The sequence below is a fragment of the Sceloporus occidentalis genome, unplaced genomic scaffold (assembly GCF_023333645.1).
Source record: "Sceloporus occidentalis isolate IW3139 unplaced genomic scaffold, rSceOcc1.0.p SCAF_162, whole genome shotgun sequence".
Taxonomy (NCBI): domain Eukaryota; kingdom Metazoa; phylum Chordata; class Lepidosauria; order Squamata; family Phrynosomatidae; genus Sceloporus; species Sceloporus occidentalis.
This window is the reverse complement of record NW_028317142.1, coordinates 542,295-562,861: the sequence shown is the minus strand read 5'-3', so window position 1 is coordinate 562,861 and position 20,567 is coordinate 542,295. Positions and strand designations below refer to the sequence as shown.

The following is a 20,567-nucleotide window of genomic DNA, read 5'->3' as shown; positions in this document are numbered from 1 at the left end:
CTCCATATTTATTTTCAAATATTTTGTGTAGTAGACACACAAAACTGCCATAAATACATAATTATTTTGGATATATTCAATTAGCCAGTTTTTATTATCTGTGCCATTATATGTCCAAAGAGAATGTCTACTTTTTTACAGGTAGAATGGAGATCTTAGAAACATAGAAATGTAGGATATGTAGGCAGATATGAATCATTTGGCCCATCTATTCTGCCCAATAATCTGGATGGATCTCTCTGTAACTGGCCCACAATTAAGGGAGTGTGAGATCCCTAATACCGTGCCAGCAATTGATGCTGGCGTAGGCTGGTCCATTAAGTCACGAAGAGTCTGAAGCGACTGAATGAATAAACAACAAAAGTATGTATCTAAATATGTTATTGTGTGTGTATGAGTATGTCTGGGTACGTTAGTGTTTGTGTGACTGGGTATGTTAGTGTGTGTGGGGGGTATGTTAATGTGTGGGTATATTAGTGTGTGTCTGGGTATATGATTGTGTGTGTAAACTGATGTAGCTCCTGCATAACGGTGTTATTTTATTTAATTAAATGCTTATTTTTAACTTCCTTAGTATAGTGTCAATTGTATTTTAATATTTAATGTTTTATTATAACTAGTGATATGTTGTGACTTAATGCTCTGGTAATACCCCTAATTAATTCCCTGGTTCTTCTAGGTTATTATTGCTGGTGTTAACTTGTTGATATAATCTGCATTATAATACCTAGGCAGATCTAAATTATGCTGATAATGCTGGTTGAGAAAAGTGTCTCTGGAATTTTTTTTCAATGTTGGCAACTATGGGTAAGCAGTGGTGTTCTCTGTGTGTGTAAGTATGATAGTATATACATTGCATTCAAGCAGTTAAGCTGATATGGCAGAGGGGCCACTTGACTGTTCTGGCCCCAGCCTTGGGCCAAAGGTGTCAAGCCTACCCTGTCATAGCATTCCAAGGATGTGAGATGCAGCAGACCACATATACAGCAAAGAGAATAATGTACCTAGTTAGGTTAACAAAGTCTTACAGTAAGACACTAAATGTCTTGTAACTATTTAATTCTATGTGAGGGAAGAACCAGGAACTATAGTATTTTAAGATATTTTTAATGATATATCAAATAAAAAGAAGTCAGATTTCCAACTCTGAAACTAACTACACATGAATACCACTTACTTTATACCTCCGGTCAATATGTCAAAACAACAGTTTCTATACTGTCAACCACAGTCAAGAATTTACTCTAGAACAATTAACACAGCAGTCGAGTACTCGATAATCCATCACCTTTACCCTTCTACAAGGTTTATTAATACATTAAGGTCTAAATCAAATAGAATGTGATGCTTATGTTTCTCCATCAAATTCCCAGTGGACTTGTGTTGTATATTATATCATTATATTTTAATCCAGTGATTAAAAATGTATTACATTGCTTTATTATATAAATCCTAACCAAAATTAACTATTAACATAAAAATCTTAAGAAAATCTGTTAATGCGTATTAAAAAAAAGAACACTCTCCAGTGTGGTGTATTTACATATTTCCGTAAGAAAACCCCTCTACAAAACACAGATTCCATTGAAGCCCTTTGTGCTGCTATGGCAACAAAGCTTATCAACATACTTTCTTCTCGGGGGACGGTAAATTGTATTTAGCCACACCCATAACCCATCCATATCCCTCCCATTCCCCACCCACTAAAGGCTAGCCCTGCCCCTTTGCATACCCATGCCCCAGAGTAGTGAGAGCTTCAGGTAGTTTAGCCTAGGAAGTTCAACTGATTGATATTTCTAAAAAGAAAAAAATATTTTCTTACTCATTGTGAACAAAGATTACCCCAAATATTTTTCCACATTAGCATTAGCAATTCACATCATATTTTATCAAGCACAAGAAGAACCACTGACCCAGTCATGAGTCTCGACGTAATATATTTTCTGGTGACATTATTCAAGGTTATATCTAGTAGAAAAAGGCACACTTTTGTTGTTGACCGATACATAATCATTTTTTTCTCTGCTTGGTTATAAGCTTAACTAAGCTGTTATTCTCACATTGGAATTATATTACATCTATCAGTTGTTTTCTCTAGATGTCATTAACTTTGGCCTGTTCCTTATCTTCAATCTGAAGTTAATTCCCAGGGCGGCATGTTTCTTACTGGTTTCAGGGATTAAATATAAGGGTTTATGAAGGAAAGCGGCTTTTGGTACAATGCTATTACACCATGATAGCTTACTCAAAAATTGTAAGATCAGAAATCTTTCATCATGCGTGTATACTGTTCATTTGAAAACAATGGCTCATTGTTGAAATCTAAAAATAAGATTATATTAGGTTTGATTTTTATTTTAAACCATCGGTGTAATCCTTCTGTGACACAAAGGTTAAATAACACTAGGTACAGATAGAAGATGCATGCATAACAGAGTATTTCTTAAATGACTGCAACTTTAAGGACTGCGATTGCATGGTAACGAAAGTGCCATCAACTGTTGGATATGTGCAGCCACACGTCACGTTTTTAAGGTCATGTAGAGTGTGGCCAGTAATATCCAGCAGGTGGCCGCACACTGAAGCAATGGATCTACCATGTGTGCCAGATGGACAGTCCTTGCCTGGTTTTTAGTGAAAAAGTGGAATGGAAGAGGATCACAGAGGGAGACAGGGAGGCAAATATTTATTTCTGATATAGAGATAAGGTGTTTTGACCTGAACAAGTCAGGACCAATCCAAAAATGATACAAGACAGAAGCAGGCGTGGACTGGCCATCTTGAAGAGCAGGCAAGCGCACGGTGGGCCGCTGTCACCAGCTGCAGATCAGGCAGTGTCTGCACAAATGCCTTTTAGTGGCTTCTAACCATAAAGTCTTACCCTGTCCAGTCCTGGTCAGTTCTGAAGGCTCTGAAAAGGGGAAAAATAAAAGTGTAGCATTCAGGCTTAAAAATCTTGAAGGTAAGCTGATCATTTTAATGTTAGAAGTTACTATGCATTATAAGGAGCAACCTCTAAGATGTCTTTGGGATAAGGTCTATGCTGTGTATTGTATACTTACCACAGTTTACAACGCAATACAAGGGCCAAAACTTTCAGCAGGTAAATGTTACCAGGTTTGGCTGATATGTTCAGCTCAGTGACAGTATACACAATATGGGGGACAGGGCACATTTATAAGAATCAAATATTTTAATAGTAAGTATCACTCCTTACTCATTATACCCATATGTATAAAATATGGGTGGTGCTGTATATTCTTCCTCTTCCAGTTTAATCTCAGATAAACGTTTAAAAAGCCTTTTTTCCCATATTTTTATGGCAGCAGCCTATCAGTGCTTGCTGTTTAGTCACATGGCAATTAAGTGTTCCCAGCTAAAATTATGAATGAGTAAAATTGGACTTAATTAAAAAATTATCTCTGGAAAGGGTTTGCATATTTAGAAGTACTATGAATAAATTTCCCAATGCTGGATTTAGTTATATTAATGTTAAATTATCAATTGACAATTGTTCTGATCCATGTTTTCTGTACATTCTCCCTGCCTAATAATGGTGCCTGATGGGGTACCAGGGGAAAATGCTCACTCAGTCACTGGATCAAGCAGTCTGGTTAGCATAAGTAACATAACTAGGAACACTCCAGATGAAGCAATGTTAGGCTAATCGGAGGCTATCCCTGCCTCGATGTGTGGCTAGCACTGCCTCCATATCTGGCTAGCTCTGCTGTCACTAGAAGACAGAGAGCTCTAGGTGGTCTACGCTGGGAAATTCCCAGGTATGACGATTAGACAGAATTCGGAACAAAGTGTAGATCAGTACCAGGTGCATTGAACTATAGAAAAAGTTAGTCAATGTACTTGTAACAACCAAACGGAAAGAAATGCGGGGAAACTTCCTTATTTTCCCTGAATCCACGAACCAACTGTACAAAAGCATAAGGTCCTTCAAATAAATATGATAGCATGCCTCCTGGCAGAGCTACTGGAAGCTTCTGTATTGGAGTTGCTAGAAAAGCATCAGAACCCACATGCATGGACTATGGTGTCTGATTCAACGTTGTATCCTTTTACAAGATAACGCTTTCTGCACTAGTGCACGATCAAGATGAATCCAATATATTATCGCAGGCCAAGGTATCTTATTCGAAATTGAATTTATTTAAGTGATTTTGTTCAGTGACATTTTACAACCAATTTTTCTTAAAATAAGTAATTTACTTTTTACATGTGGTTAGTACTATTTTAAATGATTAAATGAAAAATGCATCTTCCCTTGTTCTCAAATTCAAAAAAAGTTTAGCAACTACTTAAGCGGAACGTAGCGAGCGGTCAAAGGAGTCACATACAGAAATAATGAATTGTGATCAAGACATATATATATATTTTAAAAAAAAATTCAGTTAGTCCTGATGAAATACGGTTCCAAACGGAATACGATTTCAATTTATAAAAGGAGAAAAGCAAATCTGACACTTTTCAGTGACTACAGTGGGAGTTGTATTTCATATAATTTACAAATCATGGTACAACACAATGAAGGAGGTGCTGCATTGAGTCAGTCCTATGGTGCCCCCTGGCCTAAATACCCCATAAATAAAACAATGCTGCTGATCAGACCTCAGTATTGTAAACTAAGGACTACCTAAATGTTAGATAGGAGACCCAAACCCTGGAAGCCCTGAATCCTGGAAGCAGTAGAACCAGTAGGACATTTACTATAGAAGAAATTAACGTAGCAGGTATCCATCACAAATACTATTCACATTAACATGATTATCAAACCAATTCACTGAAAGTCAGGAAACATATCCATGACAATAAATAGATACATAAAATAGGGTTTTCTTGGTATTTAAAGCTTACACAACAGACACATGATCACAAACGATGTAGTGGAGGAGTTTGACGCTGTTGTGGGCTTGAAGGGACAGCATGGGGTAATATAATTTTGGTTGACCCATAATGTAGAATTCCTTTACATACTGATATAAATTCCTTGAGGGATTTATCGAAATGCCATTTTCCAAAGAAACTAATTTTACCTATGCAGTTGTATAAATCAAATCAACGTAAAGGGTAAATAGGTTAACCTTTAACCATACAAGTGCCGTAGCAAATATCACTTAACATGGTTCTCACATCCTGGCACCCAAAGTGTTTTTATAATAGGGAGAGATGTGACAAACGCATAAAAGCTGTACCTAATTGTTGTTTGTAATGCATAATGCATAAAAATGGGTTCTGAATCACAGTGGTCACAGGACTTCACATTTTCTGTTTGTTTCCGCAGAAACATTCATTATGAATTTTGTAGAATAAGGAATGGGAGATCTGGGAAGTCGGATATTTAAAAAAAATATAGGAAAGAATTGAAAATGTCATTATTGCTGTGTTTGATATTAAAATGCATAAAATAAGAAAGTACTGCCAAAATTCTGTTTACAGTAGAAGCAATAAATGAAAGCTATGTAATGAAAATTCAATCTCGGGGAGTTATTTCAATGCGCTGTACATATCAGCAATATTTTATCACCACGTTTAAACTGTTTCCTTCTTACAAGTAAAATGTGTCTATGGCTGACCGTTGAGTTGCGGTGCAAACAATAACTTTAAAGCTCATTGCAATTATAAACCACACACAAGACACTACAGTTTAATTGACCTGTGAGTTGTAGGAGTTGAGAAATCCACTGGACCAGTCAATAAAATTCATTGCTTAGAATACAGAGACTCTGACATTCTAGGAAATATTATGAATATGATCATATTATTATGCAATATTTCATATTGCATAATAAATGCTTTTTTAACATGTAGGTAGGTCATTCCCCCTAAAAAAAATTACTTTTAAGACAAAATTATTACCCTGCAAAAAGAGACTGTAAGTGTTTTAGATTTGAAATAGAAACAATTAAACATTTGAATCAATGAAGCACTTCCATTAGTGGTTTTTCACAACTTCATTACACAAAACATCTGAAGTGTTAAGCAGGGACACATAATGAAGCCAGAATTTGTTGCTGGTGGGCAGCAGGCACTGAGTTAGTAGTAGAACTTACAAGGGACAATCTACTGCATCATACAGCCTCACTAAACAATAATGCATATTAAGGTTCTTTATTATGCATATTTTACCTTTAGCAATATTTTAAAATGAAAGGCCTTGTTTGAAGGTTGCAGTGGGATAGCTGGTCTGACCCTCCGCCAGCGTTTCAGGTTTCTTGCCAGCTCATTGTAGCTAATGGCCATCCAAGGAAACACTCTAATTGCAATCAATGGGAGCCCCAAAAGTGCATGGTTTGACCCCTGGAAATGATGTATTAACAACCACTTATGAGAGGTGGAGGACCAAAGTTTGGAGGTCTAGAATAGACTCTGAGGGACTCCCCAATGCAAAAAATACTAATATGAGATAACAATTATCTTTAATATGTATTAAAATACATATGACGGCTGCAGTGTACCTTTAATCATTGTACCAATGCTTTTTCAGAGGGAGTTCCAATCAAACCTCATATTTCAGTAGGTGAAAAGGTTCAATAACAGGGTTCTCATGTTTTAGCAAAGTTCCTCATGTGCCTCAATGTAAACCTTCTCTGTGCATAAACTTATCAAATATCGACCATGTAAGGCCTTTGGCTCGCCATTGGCATTGAAAAAGCCCTGGGAAACATTGCCCCTTTACGGTTCGGTCTTTTACACCACTTATACTAGACACGGCCTAGATCCACAATCAAGCTTGCACAATTAATTTGCTCCATACATATTGCATATTACTGGAAGAGCCCGATATGCATTGCTTGACCCCTTCTACACCGTAAGGAAAAAACAGATTTGATTATACAAAGTAAATTGTGTTTCTTGTAAATTCGTTCTCTCGCTGAGATCACAGACAAAAAGGTCAAGGCACGCTATGATTAGAAATCACTCAATCAATTTGAAAATCCTTATTTGTGCAAAAGTAGTCTAGAGAAGAAAGTTTTAAGAGTGGGGGTGCTAACAAGGTTCCGAGGCTTGAGAGTGTCACTGTAAATAATTGATTGACTGTGACAACACAATAGTCAAAACCGTATTCCTTATAGAAAGGCTGATCCCTAAGGACCTGTGTGCGCATCTTTGTAATGGGAGCAGCTGTAATAAATCCAATCTGACAACTCTTCACAGACTGCAGCAATGTTCCATCAAATATCTTTAAAGTCAGTTCCACACAAGCCAGCCTAGATTCGCCGGAGGATTTATTAGACATTTAGCTGGTGCGCACGTGATCATTTGTTAAACTGCAAAAGGAAGGAAAAGAATTTGACTAAATGTAAACTAGAAAGCTTCTATCTTTAAAATAAGATTTCACAGCTGTTTGTCAGCCATAACATGTGTCTATATCTATCTATGCACTGTATATATGTTCATGTGTTTTTATATTATATCTTATATATATGTATGTGTGTGTGTGTGTTTGGTACAACAGGAATACAAACATTGAGTGAAATGGAAATAAAATTAATAGTGGATGACATGTACCGGTTAAAAGCAGCTGCACCATAAATGTTTTAATGCACCTGATGGTGTTACTCTAACTTTGCTGAGGACTGTATGAGACAACGGCCAGGTGCATACCTGCAAACAATCTGTGATAAAGCAAGCAAGGTTTCAGGCAATGTTCCATCTAATTTTTCTTAGTTGGCGTGCGCAGAAAATTTCTCTTGTGCAAAAATTTTCACAGAGCAAAAATTTTGTGCGCACAATATCCGCGCCGCATAAAGTTTCCAAAGAATTATAATTTTTTTCTTTTTTTGGGAAAAACTGTTGTGCGCACAATTTTTGGACGTGTGCGCTCTCTAAAAAAGCTGTGTGCGCGCGCACAAGCGCACAGCTTAGAGGGAACACTGGTTTCAGGGTCTCTAGGACATGTGGCAGCTCACAATGAAGTTGGTACTATGCAGGGCTCGCTCAGAACTAGTGATGGAATTAGTTTAGAGTCATATCCCCTTAATGATCAAAGCAAGTTGAAGATGTTAAGAGGTAACATACCAGGAGTTCTACCCCCTGCCTATCCACATGGGAGCATGACCGGGTGGTGGCCCGGCTGCAGGAAGGCTTTGCTTATCATGAACAGGTGAGAAAGGTTGGTGGAAAGTGGATGGATTCCTGTTCATTAGATAAAATACTGTTTTACCATTCCACTAATGTGGTTTTGTTTTTTTTAAATGATGTTTTCTTTAAAATAGCACCAAACTTTAAGGGTGTGGACTATAATGGGGTGCGGCCTATAATTGAGCCAATACGGTAATTTGGGGAAGAGATCCTAACAAAAATTCATGTTTTTTTATATATATTATTTACACTAAATTAAAGATTATAAAAAAAAGTGGTATAAAGAGAAAGCCCTAACGGTCCTTAAAAAACCCCCAAGTAATTTGTGTGGGTACACTTAACATGAAAAAGGGGAATCAAGGCTGAACAAAGAGGGTTAATAAGAACAAAACTAAGCAGACTATGCATTGGGTCATATATAATTTATTTTAAAAACTGCATAAGTAGTTATACTTGCAATTGGTGATTATATACATATATTATATTGTTAAGTTGTAAACCGATGTAATCAAGGAAGAGAAACAAAAAGGTAGCATTGAATTAAGGTTCCATATTTAAATCTAAATTTCTAGATTGTAAACTCGTTTGAGCGGGGCATTTTTAATCTTTTGTTTTTATATAAGTCCAAAATACTTGTTTTATTCTGCTTGCCCATTGTACAAAACTGCTAAACACAGAAATCAATAAATAATAATAACAATATTATGGGTGGACCGGATCCATATCGCCAAATGTAAAAATGCATCAATGTTGGGAAATCAGGATTATTCCATATAATTGATGTTATCATTTGCATTGGGAGATAAACACATAAAAATATACCCTGTCATGTCTAGCACATTAATAGCAAACTAATTTCCTTAGTTACCACTTCAATGACTAATTATACCTCTGGGCTAATATAAATAATGTATTAGATGTCATGCATATAGCATGTATCCCTACAGGTCTCTGCATATATTATATTGCTCCAAATCATTTTGAGGCAAAATCTGACTTGTAAGTCACTTTTATGTAAATCGTCTTTTTCTTCTGCTGCCTGGGGATGGCACAGCGAGAGCCTCGATCAGTTACCCAGAGTTAAAGAAAAAGGCAAATATTTTTTTTTCATCTGAGTCCCTTTATACTGTGAAGTATTCAATAATTAATTATGGCACAAAAAATCCAAACATCCTTTAAGCTATTGATGGGATGTCAAATGTAAAGATAGGCACAATGGTTTGTTCATGGAAGGATTCTCTGCTTTTCTCAGCTTATTTTCTTGAAGGAAAAAAAAAGATAAAACAAAAAATAATGACAACAATGAAATATATGTATTGAATTTACTGATGCTTCTGCATTCTTTGAATAAGATAGAAAGGGTTATTGCTAAATAGTTTTCATCTATAGAATAATTCAATGTAGAATTGGGCTAATATATGTTTGCCGTTATATGACCACCTGTTACAAGTGCTTCTTATAACTTGAGGGAGTCGAGCCATGCAATTTTTGTCTATGGGCATGTGGCGGGCCATTTCCACCCAACTCAAGAGGGTTATACAGTGCAATTAAGGGCTATAGAAAGTAGAAAAAGATGAAAAAAAAAATTATTTAAATATCTCTTTATACAAAGCAATAGAAGATGGTTTATTTCCAAATTGATAGAATCAATTGATAGGCTACCTCAGACACCATCTACTATAAAAACAACACACATGTTCCTAACAGTCGTCTTTGGTACCTTTAATTATATACTCCAGAGGAATGTTACTACACACATGAAATGGCTAATGGCACCGGAGAGAAGATGTATTACATACAAACAAGCGTCAACTGCAATTAACGTATACTTGTGCAAACAATTATACTTCTAAACGATTTACCTAATTATGTAACTAGGTACGACGAGTCATTAAAGGGACAAAGTAATTCGTATGATAGCTGAATTTTTGTGGTCTCACATTTCCTTATATCCGATGGTAACCGCTAGTCAGCTGCAACACTAGTGCGGAAAACGCTCCCATTAATTTGAATGGGAGAGCTTTCCTGCTGCTGATTGACTGTATCAAGCAGCCAATCAGTGACAAGAATCATCGGCTCACAGGGGACGAGGACAGGAGCTGCACTCCTAGGCTTCTACCTCAGGTAAGTGCTGTATTTATTTACTTATTAATGTTTTATTAATGTATTATCTGAAGGGAAGTCATATACTTTAATACAACATTTTTCAAACATTTTCTATGTTTTGAATAATATATATTGTAGACCAATGTATACATTAGCTTAAAGAATCCACTACCCTATTGCAGAAGAACAAAATCCCAAGATAGTACAAAATGTCACATCTAAGTACTCCAAGTTATCTTTATTTCTCCCTTTTATACATTGTATACACAGTGTGCGCTTTTTCAAAATGCTGACTGGGCAAAACAAATACAGCAGCATAGTCTTCTAGCAGATTCTTTGCAACTGATTGTCATCAACTTGACGGTATTAAATATGAAATGAACAGTCAAAGCGGTAGAAAGATACTTGTAACTCATCATCTGAACGTGGGCCTAATTAAAGATGGAAGACAATGGTGATAGCCTTCTGTGAGCAGCTTTCTATGGAAGTCATCAAATAAATGCAAGAAAATATTTCATTGAAAATACTAGCATTTATCCTTGACATTTCAGATGACAATGGGTACAGTATGTGTAATTTTACAACGTACAGTAAAATATTTCTATAGAAATATTTAAATATATTAATGGAATGTATAGAGTTGTCCTGTAAGTGGTATTTATATATAGTATTGCACAATTTATATTTTTAATGTTGTTTCTTAAGCTCCGGGTATAGCTTTACATACTCATTTTAGTACCTTTTTGAGTTTTATTTTTTATGTACAAGTTTAGTATATGTACCTATATATGGATTGTATGATATTCATCTATTATAACTTATATATAATATATTTTTCCTAAATGTAATTTCCCATGTTTTTAAAATGATGTCATTGAAACGTGCTATATAAGTATATATATATATATATATATATATATATATATATATATAATCATTATATCTACCATGTCCCATTCAGGTCCTTTGAAAACTCGTAGTATGGCAATAATGTCTACTTATTACATCTTTCTAGATGGACTGTAGTCTGAAGAGGCTCAGGAGTGTCTATTATGTTGCATGGGAGGCTTTCAGATTGAACCAATGATAAATTTGTCACAATCACAGTTGGCAAAAATAGATTCAGCGTTCCCTGAACAGCTTATGTCTCCAAAAATCTGGAAAAACAGCACATGCATTTAGAGCTTAGGCTGCATAGTGTATTGTAAGCATGACTTTCACTGAATTCAATCAACATTTTACAAGTTGCTTACATGATTTTCCCCCAGAAGAGCTGATAAGCAAAAAGTATGGACAGATAAGACCAAAGTCCGGTAGCTGCTGTGACAGCTGTAGGTAAGGGTCCAGTAGTCATGGTTGAACATTTTACTCAAGCAAGGCCAACCATAGGGAGCTTCTCTTAGGTACAGTACAGTTAATACGGAGAGATTTCCTTTATCTTGATGATGTAACTATATATATATATAAAACACAGCGGTAGCTCATGAGGCTTTTGAGTTATTTCACATACCTGCAAACTTCCAGTTTAGAAAATATACCTAATACATTGTTAACAACATTTGTTAAGAAACACTCTTGGAGAACAAGAGAAATGGATACAGCAGTACTGGTCTAATTATATATTTTCTATCTTACTTAGTAATTACTACAGAAATAACTCCCAGTCTGTGGTTTTGGATGAGTCTGAATTTAAAATAAAATTCTGGTTTTATGTGTTTGTTTCTTTCTAAGTGTAAAAATGGAAGCCAACAGAAATGTTCCATGTATATCTAGCGTTCGGTGGACGCGTTCACCCTTCAATATTTTGGCATTAAAGATTTAAGTCATTTGGCCCCTTTATCAGATCTTAGAGATAGTGTTGGTTCAATCACAATTCAGAACATAAAAAGTTTCTGCTTCCCCCCATAGTGGTTACAAGTGTATAACAGTATCATCCTATTATTAGCAAACCACTTTTTGTACAAGAAGTGATCAATAATAATTTTTTAATACCAATTCTACTAATCCTAAGGTTTTTTTATTAGTCATTTTGTATGATAGACAGTATTATTATTTCCCCGAAGATTTACAGATGGCTGAACAACATTTTGCAATATGTTGTACATCTTCTCATCAATGAAGCATTTAGGAACATATGAAAGACTGTTGAGGCTCTTATGTCTACCTTAACTAGTGGTCATATTCAATTCTATTGTGGATTCTATCTTCTCAGATGTTTTTTTTGTTCTAGATAAGAAGAGTAAGCACAAATTGCACAAATTGTCCCTGTTTTCACTTACCATCCATGCTAAATTTTCTGCCATCTGCTAAAGATTTGAGTGGTGGGTCCTGTCGGAAAGTATTAGCCAAACGCATGAAGCATGACATATAAATGTTTTGTGATTAGAGAGGTGAAGAAGGGAAATTGAAATGTCAAAAGACGGAATCTGTTAAATGGCACCAAATGCCTGGGTGAGGTGTTTGCCTACCCATGTGCTGCATGTCTCTCTGAATCTATCATCAGAAAGGACACTGAACCTCAGGAGGGATAATATCTTGAGTCAGAGGGATGCAGTGGGCTACACTGGTGATAGCCTAAAGCTACAGCCTGCTCTCTGTAAGCTGTCATACTATGGACTGCACTGCAATCTGCCTCTTGTCAAACCTACTACTCAAGCACGGCCTTTTTTAACATCTATGACCTGCAAGATATGTTTTTTTAATTCCTTGTTTGGTGCAAGAGTCTGGGATAAACCACTTTCCACTTTGCATGTAAGAATTGAATAATGTTACATTAAACTGTATCGGTTTACACTTAGTTGTATAGTCAAATTTCCAGCAAATAATCAGTACAAATTAGTCAGAACCCTCAGCCTTTATGTGTGCCGAATTGCTTGACTTAAAACTAAGACGTGTACGACACTTGGGTTTATTCAATAAAGGGAGAGTTGGCTGGACAGTTGGCCAGAGCTTTGTGTTTTTAGCACTCTCGCTTCACTAATCAACACTGACAGGTTTTTCCAGCAGGAATGGCTGATCTATCCCTGCATAATGCATAATTGAGTGGGTGAGGAGACTAGCTAATTCAACAATACATTATACGGGGCCACCAAAGCTCTTCCTGCTGCAAAAGCTCACTAGGATGGACCTTCATCAACTCTCCTGTCAACTCTGCCTTATAAGGTGAATAAACCCCTTTATCTTTTTTATCTGTACATTTGCTAGCGATAGTGTATAGGTTATATTGTTTATACTACCTAAAATAAAGCCTGTCTTTCTTACATTTAATGCAAAAGAAAGGAGCATTATCACTTGGCTGAGCATTGATTAGATAGGAGATGAGCTTTTCATATTCTCTACTGACTAATTAGAACTCACAGATTCTACCAGTACCATGCCATTTCTATTGATTTTCTGAGTTCTGCCCTCGTTAAACAGCTGACCACTAGAAAGATATCCCTTAGGTTTAGGCTTTAAAGTCACATCCCCTGATGTTTCTAAATGTCATCATGCGGAACTGGAAACCTCGCTTTTATATTTTGAGATCTAAAGGCCCATTGATTTTGAAGGGATGGCTGACTTATTCCTAACCAGGTTTGTTACATTGGAAGTATGAATTGTGGTTTCATGGCTACTAAGACAGCATGCACTAGGTCTAGTTCAAATGGCATGGTACAACTGGTTTAAACCCTTTGTTAAACAAAGCTGTTTCAGTGTTCCAGCTGGCACTATAAAATTTACTCATTTCTCTTTATTGGGGGGAAAACATTGACTTCTGAAGTTCTGCAAATCCACATAGGTTGCCACCTGGCTTAAAATATAAAGGATCCTAAAAGTAATGTTAATGCTTCATCTGGGATAGCAATTAAAATCCAGTAACCCATGCTTGTGTTAAACTGTCTTTGACTGTGTATAACAAAAGACACTTTCAACCAATTTAGATTTAAACAGTATGACCCATCTTCAAAGCCATCACTGAACCAATGTTGGCTCTTTAATACAAAGCCAAGTTAAACAATATTTAAATCCACAGGTTCACAGTTAACTAGTTATTTACCAATGTTAAGTTGACTGCACTGAAGAATTTACTGGTTTGGGTTATTTCAAAACTTTACATTACAATCACATTTTTTTTATACATTAAATATGTCTCCTGCATGGATCTATTTAAGTCAGGAATAAAATATTTTTTTTCCCTCGTTCATAAGTATCCAGGTTTGGGGGCTTTTGGTAAAGATATGTGAAGAGGCAGTCGTGCCAATTAGCAAACAGTATTTACAGAGAACCTCAATCAAACATGCAACAAAGGTAAACAATGAACCGGAAGCATCTTCTGCCAAAATAGCCTTCAACTGGTTTCCTGGCGTCTGAACATACAACTGCAGGAAATGATGGCAGATCTTGAAAGAATTGGAGAATGGTTTTCTGACGGGTAAACAACCTGATGAAACTACTATAGCATAGATATTTGTTTATAGCAAAAGAAGAACAAGTAAAAGCAATATTCTGGATAAATCCATCAATCTTCCTGTACTTCCTGTAGCACATGTGAACCAAGATTTGGTGTCAACTTCATTGCAGGTACAGTATAGAGGCAGCCAAAGCATGCACAGTACTACCAGATGCCATAACCTCTATAAAAATAATGATAAACTAAGCCTAAAATATAAATGTTTAACTTGTAACAAAGTTATCCATTTCTGGTGGTTACACATCTGGCTATGGCTAAAGGGCAGGTGAGCAAATGCCCCCTGGGCCATTCCAAAATTGTTTACAAAGGGCTGGTCCAGGTAGAACTGGCCCTTTCTGAACAATTTTGGACTTGCATGGGGAGGCATGAACACAGTGAGGTCACCAAATGTGAGGTTACGTGACTCCGCAGTGAAAGTGAAGCTGCTCATAAGGTAATAGGGGTGCGAGAGGGAGGAGGCGAATGCATGTATGTTAGAATGATAGTTTATACATAAAGGTGTATGTAAGCATGTGTATGTGTAAGAGTTTGTTAACATAGATGTGTATGTGTAAGTATTTGTTAGCATGGATGTGTATGTGTAAGTACTTGTGTGTTTGCATGTTAGCATGGATCTGTATGTGTAAGAGTTTGCATGTTAGCATGGATGTATATGTGTAAGTGTTTGTGTGTAATTGGGTGAGCATGAATGTGTGTTAGCATGAATGTGTGTGTTAGTGAGTATGAGTAAGTGTATGTTAGTGTATGTGTGTTAGCATCAGTATGTAAGTTTGTGTACATAGGTGTGCCAGTGCTTGTGGTGTTGGGGGTCAAGGGGCTGATGGGGCCACTTGGTTTTACTTGCCCACAGGTCAGAAGGTGGCAGCCCTCCCGGAATTCCTCTAGCCCTGTGCATTCAACATAAGTTGAGTGCACAATGCCAGAGTGAGGCACTAAAGTCAGTTCCAGCTTGGATCTATGTCTAAACATGCATTTATACTGTAATATATCACATTAAATGCAAGAATATTTTAATGCATCCTGAAGCCTAAATACACAACTATTGGCATCTTGTTGTCAAGTCCTAAGTATGTAAAAAAAACGTTCAATTTTATCCGTCTTGAAAATATTGTTTCCATCATGTCCAGCTGCTGATAAACTGAAACCCTTTAACCAATGCAATCAGAGAGAAAAGAGATTTGGGATTAGAGAAGGAAATTACTGACACAAATAAGGAATTAAAGTGCAAAGCCAGTGCAATTTGGAAGATTGAAATCTCCCACCTGTAAAATGAGCTGGATACCAATCTGCTCAGATGATAACACAGTCAGATGGTAATGTATCAAGACATCAATGAAAATCACAATTAGAATGTGCACACTGCTGTATGGTGCTGGTTCCAGCAATAACCATTTCTTTATAGATTGTACCATTTAATACAATCATTCTATGCATTACCTACATGTTATTATTAACTTCATAATCTTAAATACAGACCCCTAAACATCTGCACACCACATTAATTTCCGTATAAAAAAATCACTTTGGATTGATTCCAGGCTAGCTCAGAGTTTAGTACATATACTGCATGGTAAAAGAGCAGCCCTCCATCAGAAATACATTTGTTTGTTATTCAACCTGTCAGTTCGATTGTGTTTCTGAGAAATACTCAGCCACCCTTGAAAGTTACAAATTTATTTCGGTCCTTTGGGCCATCCTCACGTCCACCATAGCCTGAAAGTCCTGGTATGTGCAACCCTTGGCAAGGATCTCTCCAATAATGCCTCCTAGTGGACTACGCATGACACGCTACTTCAAATCTCTGGAATATGACATCATCAAATACCTAAAATAAATCCAGGTCATTAGCTCAATTTTACTACAGCCTCAACACCTTCAGCAACCACACATCATAGTCAGGCAAAGTGCATTCCTTCATATGCTGTTTGACTACAGCACATCTGACTACAGTATGGATAATTTTTCTAGTACTAAAGCAAATATTATATAATTAAGGTACACTATAAAACAATAGGATTTACATATAAAAAGTAGGCATGACATAAAGCTTCAAAAGTAGTCTTACCAGCATATCAACCAACCACTATCCATAAAGCTGACAAGTGATTTCGGAGTAGTCATTTTTGATAGACTGCACAGGCTTAAAATACGCATTTTTATAGCTACTGTTTCCTGCATAAACACGTAGCTATACTTTATTTTTGTTCAGAAAAAAACCAGTGCCAGTGAATATATGATTCTATTATCGCAGTTCAACTTTGATAACTAATTGCATTTGTTGTAACTACATCAATCACAAATGTTTTTCACGAGTTATGATCTTCTGACATTGACATTTCCATGGCCAAACATAAAAGCTGAATCTGTCAGGGGTATCTTCCCTATGATAAATCACTCTTCTAATCTGCAAATCCATCCATGCGCTGACTTCTTCTACAGTTAACTAAACTCCCCATGCTCCTAAATTTTCTATTCTCTGCAAAGACAATACATTCAATCTCTGAGGTTTATGGTTTTTTTTTCACATGTATGATAGATATAGTCAACATTCGGTAGACTGAAAGAAAACCAAGTGTGATGGCCCATAATTAAAGAGCCTAATGGCCGGTTTTGTCTGCTTTGGCTCTGCTTTATCAAGCCAAACCAAAGAAGTATTCTGAGTAAGGCTCCTGCCTTTATTGGCTGGCCCAATGGTGGTGTCTAAAGTATCCCTCCATATGCATTTGCCCTTTTTTGCCACCCCCTAGCTAAATGCTGCAGGAGAGGTGTTTGGTCAAAGACATCTCTCCCTGTTTGATGATATACTTACCGCCAGTGCAGAAAGTGATCTCATTCAATAGTGTGACCATCTAGAGTAACTGCAGCAGGAGGGCTGAATTTTCTATGTCAGCTAAGTGCTTTATTTTTTATTTTTTTTCATGTTGGAAAAATGCACTTTGAAGTGCTTACATAGAACCTCAATTTGCATTCTCCTATAGTGAGGGTTTCAGGAACATAAAGCTGTCCCTTTAAATGTTCCACTAGTAAGATTTCAATTATTATTCCATCTTGTAAATTTGTTGAAGCAATGGAGAAATAAAATATTTACTATTTGTGCTTTTAAGGATGGCAAAATGTTCTCATAAGAACAAAAAAACAATGATATTGTCTTCCAACTGATGGAACTGTACTCACTGTACGCAAAGAAACCATTAACCCAAGACACAAAGTATGAAATTATTACAGATGTCTTTTAAAGCTTTTATACAATGTGTTCGAGTTAGCGTTTTAAAGGTGACCTGTCAGATGGTATATTACATTAATATATATGTGTATATATATCTTTCTATATAATATATATTATATATATTATTTTCATATAATATACATGTCTACACTAATATAGTTTCTTTTTTTATGTTTCATGCTTAATGCCCTTGCAAATGTTTTCTGAAAAATAGTTCTTATTTTATGTTTAAATATTAAGCCAGCATATATTAATATAGATAGAAAGAAGTAAACAGAAATGTGCCTAAAACATCTGATAATTATTTCATTGCATAGATTAAAATATAGCTAAGAGCAAATTAAGATGTAAATATTATCCTCCAAAAATGTTCTTTTAGCGCCCTCCTCTATCCAGTTTTGCTAAATCTCAACGACTGTAGTAATTAAACGATTGTTTCTGCTGACTGCAACAGCATTCTTGATGCAGTTCCTTGATAAATATGACTAACAGGGTATATTAGTCTATTATCAACCCACAAAACCAGATGCTTAAGTATTAGTACAAGAAGATGTTTTTTATAGGGCATTTTCATAAAGTAATTTATAAAGTCACATAAGTTTTCAAGATCTCAGAAGAAGGCTTACGTGTTTTGACATATACTTTCAAAAAGCAGTGCAGTAAATGTGGATGGTGTTTGTCCACAGCACGCTTCTTGATTTAATTTACTGTCGTTTTCATTTAATAGACAGCTGTACATTTTAATTTCTTCCGTGCCCTGCTCAGTGAAAATCTGTGACAGAGGGCCTGTATGCTTACTCCTCGATGGTACAATTCATTAAAAACCTGGTTAAATATTAATAGTTTTGCATTCATTAATAAGGCAAAACAAAGAGAGGAACTGCATGTTTCCCAGTTGGGATGATTCAAAAGCAGACAGGGAAGCAAAAGTGCCAATGGTCTGGGGCTGGCTGAATGTGCATACCAGACCAAAGAAACTGAACAGATACGTTATTTAAAAAAATGTTAAAAATAAAATTGCAAGTCCGATACCAATGAAGCTTTGCGGTGCAGGGTAATTCAGTTTAGACTACCCAATGTACATAGCCTTAACGATTATCCAGATCAAGTGATCTATGCTCAATGAGCTCGGGCTGAGTGATTAGTAATATTCTTCTCCCCACAACTCTACCCTATTTAATTATTTGACGTAAAACCATCGATGCCTAAACTAATTGTTAACACATACAACTGATTAGATTACACACTTGTGTATTTGTTAGGGTCCCTTATAGAGACCCTAAATGGGACATTTTACTTATGTATTTGCACTTGTGATGGTGCCCACGTTGAAGGGGACAACAAGCAGGAGGGTAAAACCAGTGAATATCCTGGTTGTTAAGAGATAGCTGTAGCCATGGCTTGTCCTTTGCAGCTAGCTTATTCTAGCCCATCAACCGCCATCATATACATTAAGCCTATCTGAGAAGCTTAATGCCCTAGGATAAAACACTGCAGAGGGTCTGTGAACAAGTGGAGACCCTTAGCCTATGGCTGGGCAAGTTCATGTAGCATTTAGGAGCCAACTTGATACACAGAGATGAATATACAGTAAAAAGGCATAACAAGTTAGACAATACAAACTATCTAGGAGCCATAGCTACCTTTCTCCTGGCTTAGCCTACACAGTGCTGAGTAAATGCCAAACATTAGCTGCCCTGACACGTTTTTGAACAGCTTTCCACCAAAAAATGGTAGATATTAATGCTGAGGGAATATAAACATGCATGGAAAAGACATGTAGCTATCCTGAATTTAGGCCAAGACCAAGGCAACTTCAATTGAAATGCCAAATAAAATGTTTAATCATACATAAAGAAAACTAATTTATAAACAGACAAAGCTTTATAGCAAAATATCCAAAGAAAATAATGTATCCTTCTGTATTGTAAATCAACTACTTTTAATAAAATAACATTTTTCAAATGCGTTCATTTTGTTGCTCATTTGTAAATATAGTATCTATTTTTTAACATAATGAATTTGCGGCATAGCATATAATTCTGACATTCGAAACCTTTTAGAAGGTTGTCCTTTCTAACAGATTTTGTAAGAGCAACTTTATTTACAGATCCATTGAATTCGAAATATATTCTTCTAATCTGTATTTATCCGGCTTTTACAGATTTTCTACAGTACTCAAAACAACATGCCAAGTGCTTATTATTATAACTCAGCCCTTCAAGGAAAATCGTATACATTTATTTCACTCAGGTATATAAACAGCCAATCCTAAGAAAATAAAAAATGATAAATGATAAATACATTTTACAGCATTACTGATAGCAAAACTCTCTATTTTTGAGAAATATTGTATTTTAAAGAAATAATATCCATTATGGTTTATAGGAGAAAGTATGCCTCTGGAGATGATTTTAAACACAGAATTTTAATACTTTTTTGATGTTATCCATCATGATGGTTTAAAATAGACTTGTGCATTCGTATTCGGGCAAACATAAAAACGAACACGAAGGGTGCGGTTTTTGTTGTTCAGCCGAATACCGAACATACGAACATGGTATATTAATCGTATACATTTATTTCACTCAGGTATATAAACAGCCAATCCTAAGAAAATAAAAAATGATAAATGATAAATACATTTTACAGCATTACTGATAGCAAAACTCTCTATTTTTGAGAAATATT

The 20,567-nt window shown here is 36.0% G+C and overlaps 1 protein-coding gene across 1 annotated transcript in view; it reads right to left on the bottom strand.

Moving 5' to 3' along the window:
- LOC149279542 (receptor-type tyrosine-protein phosphatase mu-like) overlaps positions 1-12,555 on the bottom strand; it is a 296,024-nt gene extending 283,469 nt beyond the window's left edge. Inside the window, exon 1 of the mRNA XM_089501054.1 lies at positions 12,480-12,555. Within this exon, the coding sequence (XP_089357180.1) occupies positions 12,480-12,555 (76 nt within the window). The remainder of the gene's footprint in view (positions 1-12,479) is intronic.
- Positions 12,556-20,567: the final 8,012 nt, after the last annotated feature.